Here is a 19,909-nt window from a genome sequence, read left to right as displayed (position 1 = left end):
ATTACTAATATGGCATCACTCGTACAAGTCGTCTGGCTACCACATTTCATATTTGTGTTTATTCTACTGTGGGGCGTATTTATCATCTTTATATGTTATGTATAGTATTTATTATATATAATTTTGAAAAAATATCATATTTGGATTAATGAAAATGTGTATATTAATGTAATATATGACATGTAATGAGACTCGGTGATTATTATCATTACTAATATGGCATCTCGAGACATAAGACACTCTTATTGATTTTAATGTGTATCTGCACACCAGCACAGTGTGTAAGTTTATTTAGGTACAGGTGTACATAAGTATAATTATCAGAGTATATTTATAAAATATTCTAGGTAGTAGGTTGGTAGATGTTGAGAAATGGTTTACCAGCTAAGTTTATAGTTAAAATATAGTGAATACTTAGCTGATAAAAGACAGCAAATCGTCTACACAACCGCCCCTGCAGACGAGGTCTTGAATTGTTGTCTTCCACTTCTTAATGGGCTGAAAAAGATTATATTATGTAAACAATAAATTACCCCTAGGGGGTGTTATGTCAGCATATTTCATTCACTGATGGCTGACTTACGTACTTGTGTGGACTCAAAAGTCCGCACCTCACTGCCGACTATAGGTTGATTTCAAACTCCTTGCGACTCAAGAACTGCGCAGTCGTCCCCGTACAACAAGAAATCTATAACCCACCTTGCTCTTGTTGCGTGAGCTATGGTGTTCTTCACACCTTCGACAGGTATCGGTGAATTGATAGAAGCTGAAGTGTCCTTGGATGTCCACGTCTTCCATAGTCTAGGAATACGCACACTGGTACACTATGTTCCACAAGATTTATCTTTATTGTTCACAATCTTATCACTAAAGAAGCTGATCACATTTCTCTGTAAGTGTTTATTGTGTTTTGTGAGACACTTCATTCACACTAACGCACGGATCAGTGTTCTTTGTTGGTTATCCTGGCATCAGTGTGACTCTCAGTAGAGTCAAAAGTAATCTGAAGACGCCACAGCCTCATACACCGTCACTACCCCTAGCACATAAAGGAAAAGCTGACCTAGTTCTTTTGCTTCCTTGCCACTTCCTCCATGAAGGAAAGCAGAATGTTTAATTCTTGCTGTCTTAAGCATAGACAACAATGTACACTATCTTTACCATGGTAATAAAGTGGGAGCAGGATTTTCCTTAATTGTCCTGCTAAGGTAAGAGATGAACTGTCTTTTATTAAACTACACTTTGCAACACTGGACTGCAAGAAGCGTTGGTCACTCACGTCGCATACTCGTACTGCATCTGGGATCAATTACTTGCTGTAGCAGTAAACAAGATGCTTGCCCCCTTCTGAGAGGGCTGGGCACCTCAGGGCTGAAAGGGGCTGAAGGGGGCTGATACCCCCCTCCTGGAGAAAATTTCTCCACAGTAGACAGCAACCGCCCAGGGAGGTACTACCGTCCTGCCAAGTGAGTGTAAAATAGAAGCCTGTAGTTGTTTTACACGATGGTTGGATTGCTGGTGTCTTTTTTCTTCTGTCATACACATGCAGGATTTCAGGTACGTCTTGCTACTTCTACTTAAACTTAGGTCACACTACACATACATGTTTTTTTTTTGTTTTTTTTTTCAACAAGTCGGCCGTCTCCCACCGAGGCAGGGTGACCCAAAAAAGAAAGAAAACCCCCAAAAAAAAAAATGCTTTCATCATCATTCAACACTTTCACCACACTCACACATTATCACTGTTTTTGCAGAGGTGCTCAGAATACAACAGATTAGAAGCATATACATATAAAGATACACAACATATCCCTCCAAACTGCCAATATCCCAAACCCCTCCTTTAAAGCGCAGGCATTGTACTTCCCATTTCCAGGACTCAAGTCCGACTATATGAAAATAACCGGTTTCCCTGAATCCCTTCACTAAATATTACCCTGCTCACACTCCAACAGATCGTCAGGTCCCAAGTATCATTCGTCTCCATTCACTCCTATCTAACACACTCACGCACGCTTGCTGGAAGTCCAAGCCCCTCGCCCACAAAACCTCCTTTACCCCCTCTCTCCAACCCTTTTGAGGACGACCCCTACCCCTCCTTCCTTCCCTTATAGATTTATATGCTTTCCATGTCATTCTACTTTGATCCATTCTCTCTAAATGACCAAACCACCTCAACAACCCCTCTTCTGCCCTCTGACTAATGCTTTTATTAACTCCACACCTTCTCCTAATTTCCACACTCTGAATTTTCTGCATAATATTTACACAACACATTGCCCTTAGACAGGACATCTCCACTACCTCCAACTGTCTCCTCGCTGCTGCATTTACCACCCAAGCTTCACATCCATATAAGAGTGTTGGTACCACTATACCTTCATACATTCCCTTCTTTGCCTCCATAGATAGCATTTTTTGACTCCACATATACCTCAATGCACCACTCACCTTTTTTTCCTCATCAATTCTATGATTAACCTCATCCTTCATAAATCCATCCGCCGACACGTCAACTCCCAAGTATCTGAAAACATTCACTTCTTCCATACTCCTCCTCCCCAATTTGATATCCAATTTTTCTTTATCTATATCATTTGATACCCTCATCACCTTACTCTTTTCTGTGTTCACTTTCAACTTTCTACCTTTACACACATTCCCAAACTCATCCACTAACCTTTGCAATTTTTCTTTAGAATCTCCCATAAGCACAGTATCATCAGCAAAAAGCAACTGTGTCAATTCCCATTTTGAATTTGATTCCCCATAATTTAATCCCACCCCTCTCCTGAACACCCTAGCATTTATTTCTTTTACAACCCCATCTATAAATATATTAAACAACCATGGTGACATTACACATCCCTGTCTAAGACCTACTTTTACCGGGAAGTATTCTCCCTCTCTTCTACACACCCTAACCTGAGCCTCACTATCCTCATAAAAACTCTTAACAGCATTTAGTAAATTACCACCTATTCCATATACTTGCAACATCTGCCACATTGCTCCTCTATTCACTCTATCATATGCCTTTTCTAAATCCATAAATGCAATAAAAACTTCCCTACCTTTATCTAAATACTGTTCACATATATGCTTCAATGTAAACACTTGATCTACACATCCCCTACCCACTCTGAAGCCTCCCTGCTCATCCGCAATCCTACATTCTATCTTACCTCTAATTCTTTCAATTATAACTACCGTATACTTTTCCTGGTATACTCAGTAAACTTATTCCTCTATAATTTTTGCAATCTCTCCTGTCCCCTTTCCCTTTATGTAAAGGGATTATACATGCTCTCCGCCAATCCCTAGGTACCTTCCCCTATTTCATACATTTATTAAACAAAAGTACCAACCACTCCAACACTATATCCCCCCCTGCTTTTAACATTTCTGTCATGATCCCATCAGTTCCAGCTGCTTTACCCCCTTTCATTCTACGTAATGCCTCACGTACCTCCACCACACTTACATTCTGCTCTTCTTCACTCCTAAAAGATGGTATACCTCCCTGGCCAGTGCATGAAATTACCGCCTCCCTTTCTTCCTCAACATTTAAAAGTTCCTCAAAATATTCTCGCTATCTACCTAATACCTCCCTCTCCCCATCTACTAACTCCCCTACTCTGTTTTTAACTGACAAATCCATACTTTCCCTAGGCTTTCTTAACTTGTTTAACTCACTCCAAAATTTTTCTTATTTTCATTAAAATTTCTTGACAGTGCCTCTCCCACTCTATCATCTGCTCTCCTTTTGCACTCTCTCACCACTCTCTTCACCTTTCTTTTACTCTCCATATACTCTGCTCTTCTTATAACACTTCTGCTTTGTAAAAACCTCTCATAAGCTACCTTTTTCTCTTTTATCACACCCTTTACTTCATCATTCCACCAGTCACTCCTCTTTCCTCCTGCCCCCACCCTCCTATAACCACAAGCTTCTGCCCCACATTCTAATACTGCATTTTTAAAACTATTCCAACCCTCTTCAACCCCCCACTACTCATCTTTGCACTAGCCCACCTTTCTGCCAATAGTCGCTTATATCTCACCCGAACTTCCTCCTCCCTTAGTTTATACACTTTCACATCCCTCTTACTTGTTGTTGCCACCTTCCTCTTTTCCCATCTACCTCTTACTCTAACTGTAGCTACAACTAAATAATGATCCGATATATCAGTTGCCCCTCTATGAACATGTACATCCTGGAGCCTACCCATCAACCTTTTATCCACCAATACATAATCTAACAAACTACTTTCATTATGTGCTACATCATACCTTGTATATTTATTTATCCTCTTTTTCATAAAATATGTATTACTTATTACCAAATTTCTTTGTACACATAGCTCAGTTAAAGGCTCCCCATTTACATTTACCCCTTGCTCCCCAAATTTACCTACTACTCCCTCCATAACATTTTTACCCACCTTAGCATTGAAATCCCCAACCACCACCATTACTCTCACACTTGATTCAAAACTCCTCACGCATTCACTCAACATTTCCCAAAATCTCTCTCTCTCCTCTTCACTTCTCTCTTCTCCAGGTGCATACACGCTTACTATAACCCAGTTTTCACATCCAATCTTTATTTTACTCCACATAATCCTTGAATTAATGCATTTGTAGTCCCTCTTTTCCTGCCATAGCTTATCCTTCAACATTATTGCTACTCCTTCTTTAGCTCTAACTCTATTTGAAACCCCTGACCTAATCCCATTTATTCCTCTCCGTTGAAACTCTCCCACCCCCTTCAGCTTTGTTTCACTTAAAGCCAGGACATCCAGTTTCTTCTCATTCATAACATCCACAATCATCTCTTTCTTATCATTTGCACAACATCCACGCACATTCAGACTTCCCACTTTGACAATTTTCTTCTTCTTATTCTTTTTAGTAATCTTTACAGGAAAAGGGGTTACTAGCCCATTGTTCCCTGCATTTTAGTTGACTTTTACAACACGCATGGCTTACGGAGGAAAGATTCTTATTCCACTTCCCCATGGATATAAAAAGACAAGTAATAAGACCAAGAACTATTAAGATAAAATCAAAGAAAACTCAAATGAGTGTGTATAAATAAACGTGTACATGTATGTGTAGTGTGACCTACGTGTAAGTAGAAGTAGCAAGACATGCCTGTAATCTTGCATATTTATGAGACAGACATGTACAAGCATATATATACACACCCCTCTGGGTTTTCTTCTATTTTCTTTCTAGTTCTTGTTCATGTTTATTTCCTCTTACCTCCATGGGAAAGTGGAACAAAATTCTTCCTCCGTAAGCCATGCCTGTTGTAAGAGGCGACAAAAGTGCCAGGAGCATGGGGCTAGTAACCCCCTTCTCCTGTATATATTACTGAATGTAAAAGGAGAAACTTTCGTTTTTCCTTTTGGGCCACCCCGCCTTGGTGGGATACGGCCGGAGTGTTGAAGAAAGAAAGATATAAAATATGAAATAACTTTTAAAAACACTTGAAATTTTGGAGTTTCCAGACAGAATGGAGAGATGTGGTGCTTACGGAGCTCACAGAGAATGTAAACAAACCGGGTGGGGCGTGGTGACCGTATTAGAAAGTCAGGTGGGGGGAGCTGTATGGCAAGTTTTGGTCATAATTTGAAATGTGCGTATTAGCGGAACGCTGTAAAGCAGGGCCCTACTGTACTTACACACTGAAAAGCAGGGCCAAGAGCTAAGTCACTACCCCTTCAAATATAAATTGGTACTCATGTACTTGTACACATGTATATAGTATAGTACAGTACACATGTACTTGTACACATGTATATAATACATAATCTGTTCATAATAAGCCAGTGACTGATTAGTTTCTTATTTTTGGTTGTATTATCCAGAAAAGGAAAAGTGCCAGATGTTCTTTTCACCACTTTGGAGCCACCTACAGGGATTCCTATAACAGGTACAGTAAGTTCTGTAAACTGATCATGTAGTCACTGCAAATAACTTTATGTTCACTATTAGTGTATTTGTCATGAGTTACTGGCAAATACCCTGGTAAGGTTTTTTTTTTTAATAATAACTTCCTCAGTGGCTCAGTGACACAGTAGTTAGTGAAACCCTTCATCACCAACCCTCTTGCTACTGTCATCTGCACTGGTTGCAATTCTGCTTTCCGCATGTTGTTACTCACGATACTATTGCTTTGTTTATTTGTGGAATTTTATTAGAATCTGTGCATTATTCCAGCTCAACTTTCAGTGGAAATATTAACAGATTTCTATGATTGTTATGGGACACTAGCGGTGAGAAGGTTGGTCAAGTGTGTTGTCAGAAAACTTTTTCCGAATTGTTTAATAAAAATGCAAGGTTTCAAGTGATTTAAGAAAAGGCAGTGAGGTGCATGGCATAACATAAAACTAGAAAAGGGGGTTGCAAGAAACATCATGCCAAAGTTGTATTATCAGCAATGCAATACTGTACTCTTGATTGTCCATGACTAAGTTAACTTCACATTCAGGCAGTGTTCTTTGACATTAATTTTGAAGTTATTGTTTTATAGATAATAAATTTTTCATTTAGGCATTGTGTTTACGTAGAGTTTCAACTTGGATTCAGTCATATTAGTGTCACTAATTTGATTTTTGATGAAAGTGATGATGAACAGACGGATAATATTCTGGCATCATCATCTGTAAGACTTGCCTCAATTTGTAATCAACCAGTGTATCTTTTCAGCCCCGTGGGTTCTGTTGTACTTGAATTAAAAAATTTACCCGTGTTAAATCCCTCTTTAGTGTATTCCATTTTATTGCTGCCCTTAACCCTTTCACGGTCCAGAGGCCAAATCTCAGAGTGACAGCCAGGGTCCAAGAATTTAAGAAAAAAAAAAAAAAATTCTTACAGAATTAGATATTTTTCTGTAGGTAATACAATAAAACAAAAAAAAAATCTAATCAGTACTTTCCAGGATATAATAGAGGCGTGAAGTTGTCCCTCAGGGACCAGTTGGTGACAGCATCGGCAACTTCCGTAAAGTCGCATTTTTGTGTTTTACTGTTTTTGTTACCTTTTTTTTCTTTTCTTTTCTAATTTTGTTTTTTCCTGTAATGTTTGTGGCCTGTGAGACGAGTATAATGCATAATGTATATATGTACATTCAGTGTATTCAACACAACTGCACTAATATTTTCATCATTATTTTGTTTACAATACAGGTCTCCCTCAACATTCACGAGGGTTAGGGAATCAAGAACCTTGTGAATGTTGAAAAATCGTGAATGTTTGGTGCTCCAGTATAGTGTAGCGAAATATAATACAATACTGCTTCCTTAACCTATTGAACCATGAACAATCATAAAACACATGAAAACATCATAAAATATTGTACTAGTGCCAACCCTTTGGTAAAGAAGGTAAGAAAAACTATGGAATTCAAGAACTCGTAGCAGAGTACCAAAGTGGAGAAGAAAGAAAGAGGGGAGAATGTGCCTTCTTCAGTGATTCAGTGATTCTGCGATAAGTACGATACTAAAGCAGCATAAGTCGATAAAGCCTATAGTGCTAGCCAACGATAAAGTGTAGCATTAACTGTGTCGCAAGCAAGTTAAGCGATTAATCAATAGAAAAAGGACAGCATGAACCTAACTCCTCCAGTGTTGTTGGAGATATACAGCGACTGACAACACCGCAGTCTCTAGTCTCTGCTGCCTCCGATGCCGCCTCCACCACCATTTTGTACGGCTTATGTCTAAGTGGCCCTTATACGCCCAACAACAACACAGCAACACTCGTGACATACTTATTGGTGTATTTTATTCATTCTAGAGTACAGTGGACCCTCAAATTTCATGATTACTCTGTTCCAGAGGGTCTGCTGAAAGTTGAAATTCATGAATGGCAAAACCATTTTCCCCATAAGAAATAATGGAAATCCAATTAATCTGTTCCAGACACCCAAAAATATTAAAAATTATATTTTTTTCAAATTAAATAAAGATTTCAATACAGAAAACAATGAGAAATCAAGTACATATATATATAAAATAATATTAACATTACACTTACCTTATTGATGACTTCTGGGTGGATGGAAGGTGGGAGGAGAGGAAAGAGAGAAGGTACACTATTGTTTGGAAGGGGAATCCCCTTCCATAAAGACTTCACATATCTTGCTATGTATGATGATCTATGTAGCTGTATATGTGTATACCTGAATAAACTTACTCGAGCGCATGTGGCGTTGTAAGTAAGTACATAAGTTTATTCAAGTATACACAAATACAGTTAAATAGATTATCATACATAGCAGTATATGTGTGGAGAACCTAAGATAAACACAGAAAAAGTCAGACAGAATGACTTACTTCCATTAGGGTCCCTGTACCCTGTACCATATGGTACCATTGTACCATATGGTTCAAAACCATAGAATTCCTCTTCAGATCCACTTCCATCAGTGTTACAACTGTAGCTTGGGAAGAGAAGAATCCCAATTTGCTGGGGAGTGAGAGCTTCCTTGCCGCAAGGCATGATGAACAGAGCATACTGAGATGGAGTTCCCACAGTGCAATGCGGGTGCCCTGATTTTTTTTTTGTTTACTGCGCACACTGTCCAAGCAGACTCATTCTCTTAGATGTAGGGCTACCACCTTTCTCATGCTAAATTTGAAGCCACTAGAATTTTGGCATGGATCTATGGCTTGGACCCTGGCTTCAAAGCAGTAGGTCTATGGGATGGACTGTGCAAGGGTTAAAAAGAAAATTTCCTTTCATATCTTTGGTTCATTTGGGTGCTTGGTTAAATCTGGTTGTCCCGTTTCAGGAAGAGGCTGTTTAATCCAAGCAAGGGTGGCTAGATCAAAGCGAGATTTAAAGGGTGAGCTTAATGCTAAAGAAATATCAGATTCTCTCCCATTTTTGGAGTATGAGCTGCACAAACAGCTCATTAATAAAATGAAGGTAACTTGCCTTATTTACGTTATTTGTATTTTTTAAATTAAGTTGGTTATTTGAAACTTTTATTTTTCTTAGTATGATGTTCATTATCAAAAGTAATCTTTTATTTGATATGAAATAGCAGTATAACAGGAAAGTTAAAATTATTAAGTAGGTAAGCATACACTGTAGTTGTCAGTAATAATTTTTGCTAATAAATATTTGTACTGTACTCTTTAGATCAAGGGAATGAATGCACTCTTTGGGCTGCGAGTCCGGGTGACTGTTGGGGAGCGTCTCATTGTGGGTGTAGCTACAGCAACTGCTGTGTTCCTGTCTGCTCTTCAACCACCACCAGTCCCAAGAGTGACTTCTGCTAGTTGTGGCCGAGAAGATGAAAGACACAGAGCAGAAGTTCAGAAGCTCCTCCATACAACTATTGCCAGAAACAAGGAATACTATGGCACAAAACATGTTACCTCGGTAACCTATTAATATGCAACATATTTGTTTATTAAACCAAAAGTTTTTTTTGTTGAATTGCCTTTTAACATGTGCTGTTGGAGTTTGAGCAAGGTAACACTTACGAAGGGATTCAAGGAAACTGGCAGGTTGGACTTGAGTCCTGGAGATGGGATGTATAGTGCCTACAACTCTGAAGGAGGGGTGTAAATGTTAGTTTTATAACTGTAGTGTAAGTGTGCCTCTGGCAAGACAGTGATGGAGTGAATGATGATGATTGTTTTTCTTTTTCATGCCACCCTACATTGGTGGGGTGGCCACCAGACCTCTATCAATCTGTATTGTTAATGCTTACCTATACACTTCTGTCAAGACAGCTGTTGAAAGAACAAGGTGGTGTGATCCATTATGGTGAAGAAACAAAAATGCTTGACGATAAATGCAAATAATAACAATTAATTATCATTCATTATGTAAAAATCAAGTACAGTACATAGTTTGTTAAGTATATAGTTGATTTAGTGAGAATTTGCCTAATTTTGCATTTTCAAATGCTCTTCTTGCAAGTAGAAACATCCATCATTTATTGGTGTTAGATTTGAAGTTGTTGGCAGTAAAGACTTTAATTTTTAGTTGGTTTATGCAGTACTTTCTTAATAATCATGCGTTTAAGTTTTTATTTTATCTTACTTTTCACTTTTTTTAAATGAATTGGAAAAAAGTACCTAAGTTTTGTCTTAACCATTTTCAATTATGCATATCCAGGACATGTTGGTAGATGAGGTGAACGATTCTCGGGGGTCTGACACTGAAGATTCTGAAGACGATCTTCCAGAGATTGACTTGTCTTCTGGCAATAAGGATACCTCAGTTTTAGAAGTAGGTAAAAAATGTTTTAACTTTTAACTAAGCAGATGGAAAAAATACCATAGTTGTAATGCCTAGATAATTCACTCTTCTTAACCCACTCAATGCTGGGTCACCTTGATGCAGTGGTGGGATTTGTAGTTTGTGCCTAGGGGTAGAGGCCCCTCTTCACTGGAAGGGGTGCCACTCTTCCCCACAGGGTAATTGCCTGACTAAAAACCCAGCTTCTCTTTCAGCATAAGTGGGAGGATAATTCCCCTTTTGTCTAAATTTGCTCACACTCCTGGCTGTTGACATGAACATTTTTTAGATATTGTTTGTGGAATGTAAACAGTAGGTTTTGAATAGTTTTACTTGTAAGTATTTTGATTATGATTCATGTAATATGAGAGTAAATTCTGTCATCACAGTACCAAGTTGGTATCAGTAGTATAAATTCGTTGTACAGTGTTTGAAACAGAATATGTTTAACTGTCACTATTCAAATCCCCGAAATTAATATTACTCCAAATGTCCACTTTTTAAAAAAGAAAAATTTCTTCTGAAATAGTAGAGAATCTTTATCTGAAGGTAATGACAACAAAAGTACGAAATTTGATGGAAAACTTATGAAGTATGCAGGCACAGGTTAACAGTCTAGGCACACATTTGCACTTTGGCAATTTTGCCGACTTTGTTCTATTTTGAGCCAATTTCATTACCCCATTTGACCAGATTCTTAGTTATTCCACTAGTATGTCCTGTTTCGGTCATATATATACGTCTTACGAGCCATTGTTTTTGATGTATTAATATGCATAAATTCTAGTGGCTTCAAATCAAGCGGGAGAAAGCTGGTAGGCCTACGTGTGAGAGAATGGGTCTGCATGATGGGTGTGCACAGTATAAAAAATCAGGGACTCAGTGGTGCCGCTTCAGTAGTCCTTGTTCATGATGCCTTGTGGTAAGAAGTATCTCACTCCTTGCCAAATTGGAGGTCTTCTGTTCCCAAGTTATAGTCCTAACAGTGATGGAAGTGCCAATGAAAGTGAATTCCATGATTTTCTGGAGGGTGTGACCGAAAGCAGTGCCCAGGATAACTTAATTAGTGATGAAAACCCAGATAACCCACAACCTTCCACCTCTGGTGCTGGGCCGTCTCATTCACGTTCACCTGTACCAGGATGAAAGAGGAAACTGTTTCCCCATGTACAGGATTTGGATGTGAGCAGTGAAAGTGACAGTGATTTCCAAGCTATTGAAAGTTCGAGTTATGACAGTGAGGGGGAATATTCTCCAGTGAAGTGGCAGTATGTACGATGCAGCATGCATTCAGGTAGTGTGCCATATGCCATTCCAAGGAAAAGGAGTAAATCTCAGAGTACATCCCGTGGCCCTACACCACAAACTGATAGTGAAGATGATGATATTGTTACAGTGGGGATGTGTAATGTGTGTGGGGCAGCAGGTGGTGGTGGTGGTGGTGGTAGTGGTGGTGGTGGTAGTGGTGGTGGTGGTGGCATGAGTCATGTGGCACCAGCAGCGGGCCATGCTGCTAACTCGGCACAGCCACAACCATCCTCAACCACCCCCACACTCCCACAACCTGCACAACCACAACCTCCACAACCACCTGTCAATATCCAGTACCCACCAGCAGACCACATCTGGGATTGGCAGGAAGGTGCCAATTTTGTTCCCAATCCCCCATGACTTTGATGAAACACAAAGTGGAATATGGCCATCGTGTACACTTGGGAACTGAACTGGAATGCTTTCAGTTATTCTTCGATGAATCCCTGATGGAAATTATTGTCAGGGAAAGCAACACATACTAATTGTACACCATGGCAAACACAATTCTTTCACCAAGGTCATGGCTACACCAGTGGAAGGACACAACTGTGGCAGAGATGTACCTGTTCTTTGCCACAATAATGCTTATGCCACATGTGTATAAGCACACTGTCACCACATACTGGACGACAGACCGTCTGATTTCAACCCCATCTTTCAGTGACATTACACCAGTGAATCGAGGTTTAGTGGGTAAGGGGCTTGGACTTCCAGCAAGCGTGCATGAGCGTGTTAGATAGGAGTGAATGGAGACGAATGATACTTGGGACCTGACGATCTGTTGGAGTGTGAGCAGGGTAATATTTAGTGAAGGGATTCAGGGAAACCGGTTATTTTCATATAGTCGGACTTGAGTCCTGGAAATGGGAAGTACAATGCCGGCACTTTGAAGGAGGGGTTTGGGATATTGGCAGTTTGGAGGGATATGTTGTGTATCTTTATACGTATATGCTTCTAAACTGTTGTATTCTGAGCACCTCTGCAAAAGCAGTGATAATGTGTGAGTGTGGTGAAAGTGTTGAATGATGATGAAAGTATTTTCTTTTTGGGGATTTTCTTTCTTTTTTGGGTCACCCTGCCTCGGTGGGAGACGACCGACTTGTTGAAAAAAAAAAATATATATGTATATTTATATATATATTTTTTTTTTTTTTTTTTTTTTTTTTTTTTTTTTTTTCAACAAGTCGGCCGTCTCCCACCGAGGCAGGGTGACCCAAAAAAGAAAGAAAATCCCCAAAAAGAAAATACTTTCATCATCATTCAACACTTTCACCACACTCGCACATTATCACTGTTTTTGCAGAGGTGCTCAGAATACAACAGTCTAGAAGCATAAACATATAAAGATACACAACATATCCCTCCAAACTGCCAATATCCCAAACCCCTCCTTTAAAGTGCAGGCATTGTACTTCCCATTTCCAGGACTCAAGTCCGACTATATGAAAATAACCGGTTTCCCTGAATCCCTTCACTAAATATTACCCTGCTCACACTCCAACAGATCGTCAGGTCCCAAGTACCATTCGTCTCCATTCACTCCTATCTAACACGCTCACGCACGCTTGCTGGAAGTCCAAGCCCCTTACCCACAAAACCTCCTTTACCCCCTCTCTCCAACCCTTTCGAGGACGACCCCTACCCCGCCTTCCTTCCCCTATAGATTTATATGCTTTCCATGTCATTCTACTGTGATCCATTCTCTCTAAATGACCAAACCACCTCAACAACCCCTCTTCTGCCCTCTGACTAATACTTTTATTAACTCCACACCTTCTCCTAATTTCCACACTCCGAATTTTCTGCATAATATTTACACCACACATTGCCCTTAAACAGGACATCTCCGCTGCCTCCAACCGTCTCCTCGCTGCTGCATTTACCACCCAAGCTTCACACCCATATAAGAGTGTTGGTACTACTATACTTTCATACATTCCCTTCTTTGCCTCCATAGATAACGTTTTTTGACTCCACATATACCTCAACGCACCACTCACCTTTTTTCCCTCATCAATTCTATGATTAACCTCATCCTTCATAAATCCATCCGCCGACACGTCAACTCCCAAGTATCTGAAAACATTCACTTCTTCCATACTCCTCCTCCCCAATTTGATATCCAATTTTTCTTTATCTAAATCATTTGACACCCTCATCACCTTACTCTTTTCTATGTTCACTTTCAACTTTCTACCTTTACACACATTCCCAAACTCATCCACTAACCTTTGCAATTTTTCTTTAGAATCTCCCATAAGCACAGTATCATCAGCAAAAAGTAACTGTGTCAATTCCCATTTTGAATTTGATTCCCCATAATTTAATCCCACCCCTCTCCCAAACACCCTAGCATTTACTTCCTTTACAACCCCATCTATAAATATATTAAACAACCATGGTGACATTACACATCCCTGTCTAAGACCTACTTTTACCGGGAAGTAGTCTCCCTCTCTTCTACACACCCTAACCTGAGCCTCACTATCCTCATAAAAACTCTTTACAGCATTTAATAACTTACCACCTATTCCATATACTTGCAACATCTGCCACATTGCTCCTCTATCCACTCTATCATATGCCTTTTCTAAATCCATAAATGCAATAAAAACTTCCCTATCTTTATCTAAATACTGTTCACATATATGCTTCAATGTAAACACCTGATCTACACATCCCCTACCCACTCTAAAACCTCCTTGCTCATCCGCAATCCTACATTCTGTCTTACCTCTAATTCTTTCAATTATAACCCTACGGTACACTTTTCCTGGTATACTCAGTAAGCTTATTCCTCTATAATTTTTACAGTCTCTTTTGTCCCCTTTCCCTTTCTGCCAATCCCTAGGTACCTTCCCCTCTTTCATACATTTATTAAACAAAAGTACCAACCACTCCAACACTATATCCCCCCCTGCTTTTAACATTTCTGTCATGATCCCATCAGTTCCAGCTGCTTTACCCCCTTTCATTTTACGTAATGCCTCACGTACCTCCCCCACACTTACATTCTGCTCTTCTTCACTCCTAAAAGATGGTATACCTCCCTGACCAGTGCATGAAATTACTGCCTCTGTTTCTTCCTTAACATTTAAAAGTTCCTCAAAATATTCTCGCCATCTTCCCAATACCTCCATCTCCCCATCTACTAACTCCCCTACTCTGTTTTTAACTGACAAATCCATATTTTCCCTAGGCTTTCTTAACTTGTTTAACTCACTCCAAAATTTTTTCTTATTTTCATTAAAATTTCTTGACAGTGCCTCTCCCACTCTATCATCTGCTCTCCTTTTGCACTCTCTCACCACTCTCTTTACCTTTCTTTTACTCTCCATATACTCTGCTCTTCTTATAACACTTCTGCTTTGTAAAAACCTCTCATAAGCTACCTTTTTCTCTTTTATCACACCCTTTACTTCATCATTCCACCAATCACTCCTCTTTCCTCCTGCCCCCACCCTCCTATAACCACAAACTTCTGCCCCACATTCTAATACTGCATTTTTAAAACTATTCCAACCCTCTTCAACCCCCCCACTACTCATCTTTGCACTAGCCCACCTTTCTGCCAATAGTCGCTTATATCTCACCCGAACTTCCTCCTCCCTTAGTTTATACACTTTCACCTCCCTCTTACTTGTTGTTGCCACCTTCCTCTTTTCCCATCTACCTCTTACTCTAACTGTAGCTACAACTAAATAATGATCCGATATATCAGTTGCCCCTCTATAAACATGTACATCCTGGAGCCTACCCATCAACCTTTTATCCACCAATACATAATCTAATAAACTACTTTCATTACGTGCTACATCATACCTTGTATATTTATTTATCCTCTTTTTCATAAAATATGTATTACTTATTACCAAATTTCTTTCTACACATAGCTCAATTAAAGGCTCCCCATTTACATTTACCCCTGGCACCCCAAAATTACCTACTACTCCCTCCATAACATTTTTACCCACTTTAGCATTGAAATCCCCAACCACCATTACTCTCACACTTGATTCAAAACTCCCCACGCATTCACTCAACATTTCCCAGAATCTCTCTCTCTCCTCTACACTTCTCTCTTCTCCAGGTGCATACACGCTTACTATAACCCACTTTTCACATCCAATCTTTATTTTACTCCACATAATCCTTGAATTTATACATTTGTAGTCCCTCTTTTCCTGCCATAGCTTATCCTTCAACATTATTGCTACTCCTTCTTTAGCTCTAACTCTATTTGAAACCCCTGACCTAATCCCATTTATTCCTCTCCATTGAAACTCTCCCACCCCCTTCAGCTTTGTTTCACTTAAAGCCAGGACATCCAGTTTCTTCTCATTCATAACATCCACAATCATCTCTTTCTTATCATTTGCACACCATCCACGCACATTCAGACTTCCCACTTTGACAATTTTCTTCTTCTTATTCTTTTTAGTAATCTTTACAGGAAAAGGGGTTACTAGCCCATTGTTCCCGGCATTTTAGTTGACTTTTACAACACGCATGGCTTATGGAGGAAAGATTCTTATTCCACTTCCCCATGGATATAAAAGGAAAAGTAATAAGACCAAGAACTATTAAGATAAAATCAAAGAAAACTCAGATGAGTGTGTATAAATAAACGTGTCCATGTATGTGTAGTGTGACCTAAGTGTAAGTAGAAATAGCAAGACGTACCTGTAATCTTGCATATTTATGAGACAGACAAAAGACACCAGCAATCCTACCATCATGTAAAACAATTACAGGCTTACGTTTTACACTCGCTTGGCAGGACGGTAGTACCTCCCTGGGTGGTTGCTGTCTACCAACCTACTACCTGTAAAATATATATATATATATATATATATATATATATATATATATATATATATATATATATATATATTTATATTTATTTATTTATTTATTTATTTATTTATTTATTTATTTATTTATTTTGCTAGTAATGGCAAATCATTTGATCAACAAACAAAGAGAGATAGTAGAGGGCAACGAGTGAATAGCTCCCTTAAGGTTTACTGTACAAATAGTACGAGTCTAAGAAATAAGATAGATGAGCTAAAATTACTTGCAAGTGTAGGTAATATAGATATTATTGGTATAACAGAGACCTGGTTCAACCTGAAAGATAGAGAAATGCCTTCTGAATGCAACATACAGGGTTATAAACTATTCCACACTGATAGGGTCAACAGGAAGGGTGGTGGTGTGGCGATGTATGTCAGAGAAAATTTAAATTATTGTCATAGACATGATATAAGATTAGAAACATCGAACACAGAATCTGTTTGGCTACAGTTTCTTGAGGGACGTGACAAATTAATTGTGGGTATGATTTATAGGCCCCAAACCTTGATAGGGAGGGCAGTAAGCTGTTATGGGACGAAATTCACGAGGCATCTAGATATGAAAATGTTGTGATAATGGGAGATTTTAACTTTAGACAAATTGATTGGAACAATATGACAGGAAATCTTGAGTCTAGTGACTTTCTTGATACGGTTCAGGATTGCTTTTTAGAACAGTTTGTGACAGAACCAAATAGAGGAAACAATCTGCTTGATTTGGTTCTTGCCAACAAAGATTCACTAATTAATAATCTTGAGGTTAATGGTGAACATGGGGAAAGTGATCACAAATCACTTAGTTTCAATATATCATGGAATTACCCAGATAACTGCAATCAAATCTCTGTCCCAGATTTTCGCTTGGCCGACTTCATGGGAATGAAAAATTACTTGGGTGGGTTAAATTGAGATGTCCTGACTATGGGTCAGGTAGGTGAGCTTGGTTGCCAATATGACGTTTTTAAGAGCATAGTACTAGCTGCCCAGACAACTTTTGTTCCGATTAGGGAAATTAGATCTAACAAAAATGATCCCAAATGGGTGAAGAATAGATTAAAACATCTCATTGGTCAAAAGAGAGGCATATATAGGCATATCAAAAGAGAGGATGGGCAGTTAAGAAAACAATATATTCAATTAAAGAGAGAAATAAAGAAAGGAATAAGAAAAGCGAAAAGGGATTATGAAGCTAAGGTCGCAAGGGATTCAAAGACTAACCCAAAAGGGTTCTTTCAGGTATACAGAAGTTAGATTAGGGACAAGATTGGCCCACTTAAGAGTAACTCTGGTCAGATCACTGACAGTGATAAGAACATGTGTGAAATTCTAAATACAGTGGACCCCCAGTTAACAATATTTTTTCACTCCATAAGTATGTTCAGGTGCCAGTACTGACCGAATTTATTCCCATAAGAAATATTGTGAAGTAGATTAGTCCATTTCAGACCCCCAAACATACACGTACAAACGCACTTACATAAATACACTTACATAATTGGTCGCATTCGGAGGTAATCGTTATGCGGGGGTCCACTGTACCTACTTCCTCTCAGTTTTCACCCAGGAAAATACTAGCGATATTCCTGAAATAATAGATTATGTAGAACAGGATGATAATAAACTATGTACGATTGCGGTAACTAGTGACATGGTCCTCAGACAAATAGTGAAACTAAAACCTAACAAATCCCCAGGTCCTGATGAACTGTTTGCAAGGGTGTTAAAGGAATGTAAAGAGGAACTTAGCATACCTTTGGCTAATCTTTTTAACATGTCACTACAAACTGGCATAGTGCCTGATAAGTGGAAAATGGCAAATGTAATACCTATTTACAAGGCAGGTGACAGGCCCTTGGCTTCGAACTATAGACCAATAAGCCTTACCTCCATGTGGGAAAATTTATGGAATCAATAATTGCAGAAGTAATTCGTAGCCATCTTGACAGGCACAGATTGATTAATGAATCTCTACACGGTTTTACAAAGGGGCGTTCCTGTCTTAGGAATTTACTAACATTTTTCACTAAGGTGTTTGAGGAGGTAGATCATGGTAGTGAATATGATATTGTGTATATGGACTTCAGTAAGGCTTTCGATAAAGTTCCACACCAGAGGCTATTGAGGAAACTTAGGGGACACGGAATAGGAGGAGAAATTTTTTCCTGGGTAGAGGCATGGCTGACAAATAGACAGCAGAGAGTTTGCATAAATGGGGAGAAATCAGAATGGGGGCACGTCACAAGCGGTGTTCCTCAGGGGTCAGTGTTGGGCCCATTGTTGTTCACAATTTACATAAACGACATAGATGAGGGAATAAATAACGACATAAGCAAATTTGAACATTAAAATGGTATAAAATACCGACAGGTTGTTAGGTAAGACATATGCAACAGTTGGGTATCTTTATTTCGAAACGTTTCGCCTACACAGTAGGCTTCTTCAGTCGAGTACAGAAAAGTTGATAGAAGCAGAAGAGACTTGAAGACGATGTAATCAGTCCATCACCCTTAAAGTTTTGAGGTGGTCAGTCCCTCAGTCTGGAGAAGAGCATTGTTCCATAGTCTGAAACAATATGGAGTTGAAGTGACAGGATGGAGCCTTATATAGCGCCAGGAGGTGAGACGTAGGTCACTAGTAGAACGCAGATGTTGGGAGGTCAGGTCCTTCTCAGACTGAGGGACTGACCACCTCAAAACTTTAAGGGTGATGGACTGATTACATCCTCTTCAAGTCTCTTCTGCTTCTATCAACTTTTCTCTACTTGACGGAAGAAGCCTACTGTGTAGGCGAAACGTTTCGAAATAAAGATACCTAACTGTTGCATATGTGTCTTACCTAACAACCTGTCGGTATTTTATACCATTTTAATGTTCAATCTGTCAGACACTGCAACACAAGGGTATCTTGGTACAGACCTGAAATCAACTTCGACTACCTCTACTAGTGAGAACGGCTGGATTTGAGAAGGACCTGACCTCCCAACATCTGCGTTCTACTAGTGACCTACGTCTCACCTCCTGGCGCTATATAAGGCTCCATCCTGTCACTTCAACTCCATATTGTTTCGGACTATGGAACAATGCTCTTCAGACTGAGGGACTGACCACCTCAAAACTTTAAGGGTGATGGACTGATTACATCGTCTTCAAGTCTCTTCTGCTTCTATCAACTTTTCTGTACTCGACTAAAGAAGCCTACTGTGTAGGCGAAATGTTTCGAAATAAAGATACCTAACTGTTGCATATGTGTTTTACCTAATAAGCAAATTTGCTGATGACACCAAAATAGGCCATCCAATTCATTCTAATGAGGACATTAGAGCACTCCAGGATGATTTGAATAGACTGACGCAATGGTCGGAGAAGTGGCAGATGCAGTTTAATATTGACAAATGCAAAGTTCTAAATGTTGGACAGTTAAATAACCATGCCACATATAAACTAAATAATGTAGATCTTAACCCTTTCAGGGTT

The 19,909-nt window shown here is 39.2% G+C and overlaps 1 protein-coding gene across 1 annotated transcript in view; it reads left to right on the top strand.

Moving 5' to 3' along the window:
* Positions 1-19,909, top strand: part of LOC128696716 (C2 domain-containing protein 5-like) — a 156,553-nt gene that overhangs the window by 115,653 nt on the left and 20,991 nt on the right. The window contains 4 exon segments of the mRNA XM_053788089.2: positions 5,877-5,941; positions 8,804-8,940; positions 9,157-9,399; positions 10,144-10,257. Coding sequence (XP_053644064.2) covers positions 5,877-5,941; positions 8,804-8,940; positions 9,157-9,399; positions 10,144-10,257 — 559 coding nt within the window.

The sequence above is a fragment of the Cherax quadricarinatus genome, chromosome 46, assembly GCF_038502225.1.
Source record: "Cherax quadricarinatus isolate ZL_2023a chromosome 46, ASM3850222v1, whole genome shotgun sequence".
Taxonomy (NCBI): Eukaryota; Metazoa; Arthropoda; class Malacostraca; order Decapoda; family Parastacidae; genus Cherax; species Cherax quadricarinatus.
This window is presented reverse-complemented; position numbering and strand designations above follow the sequence as displayed.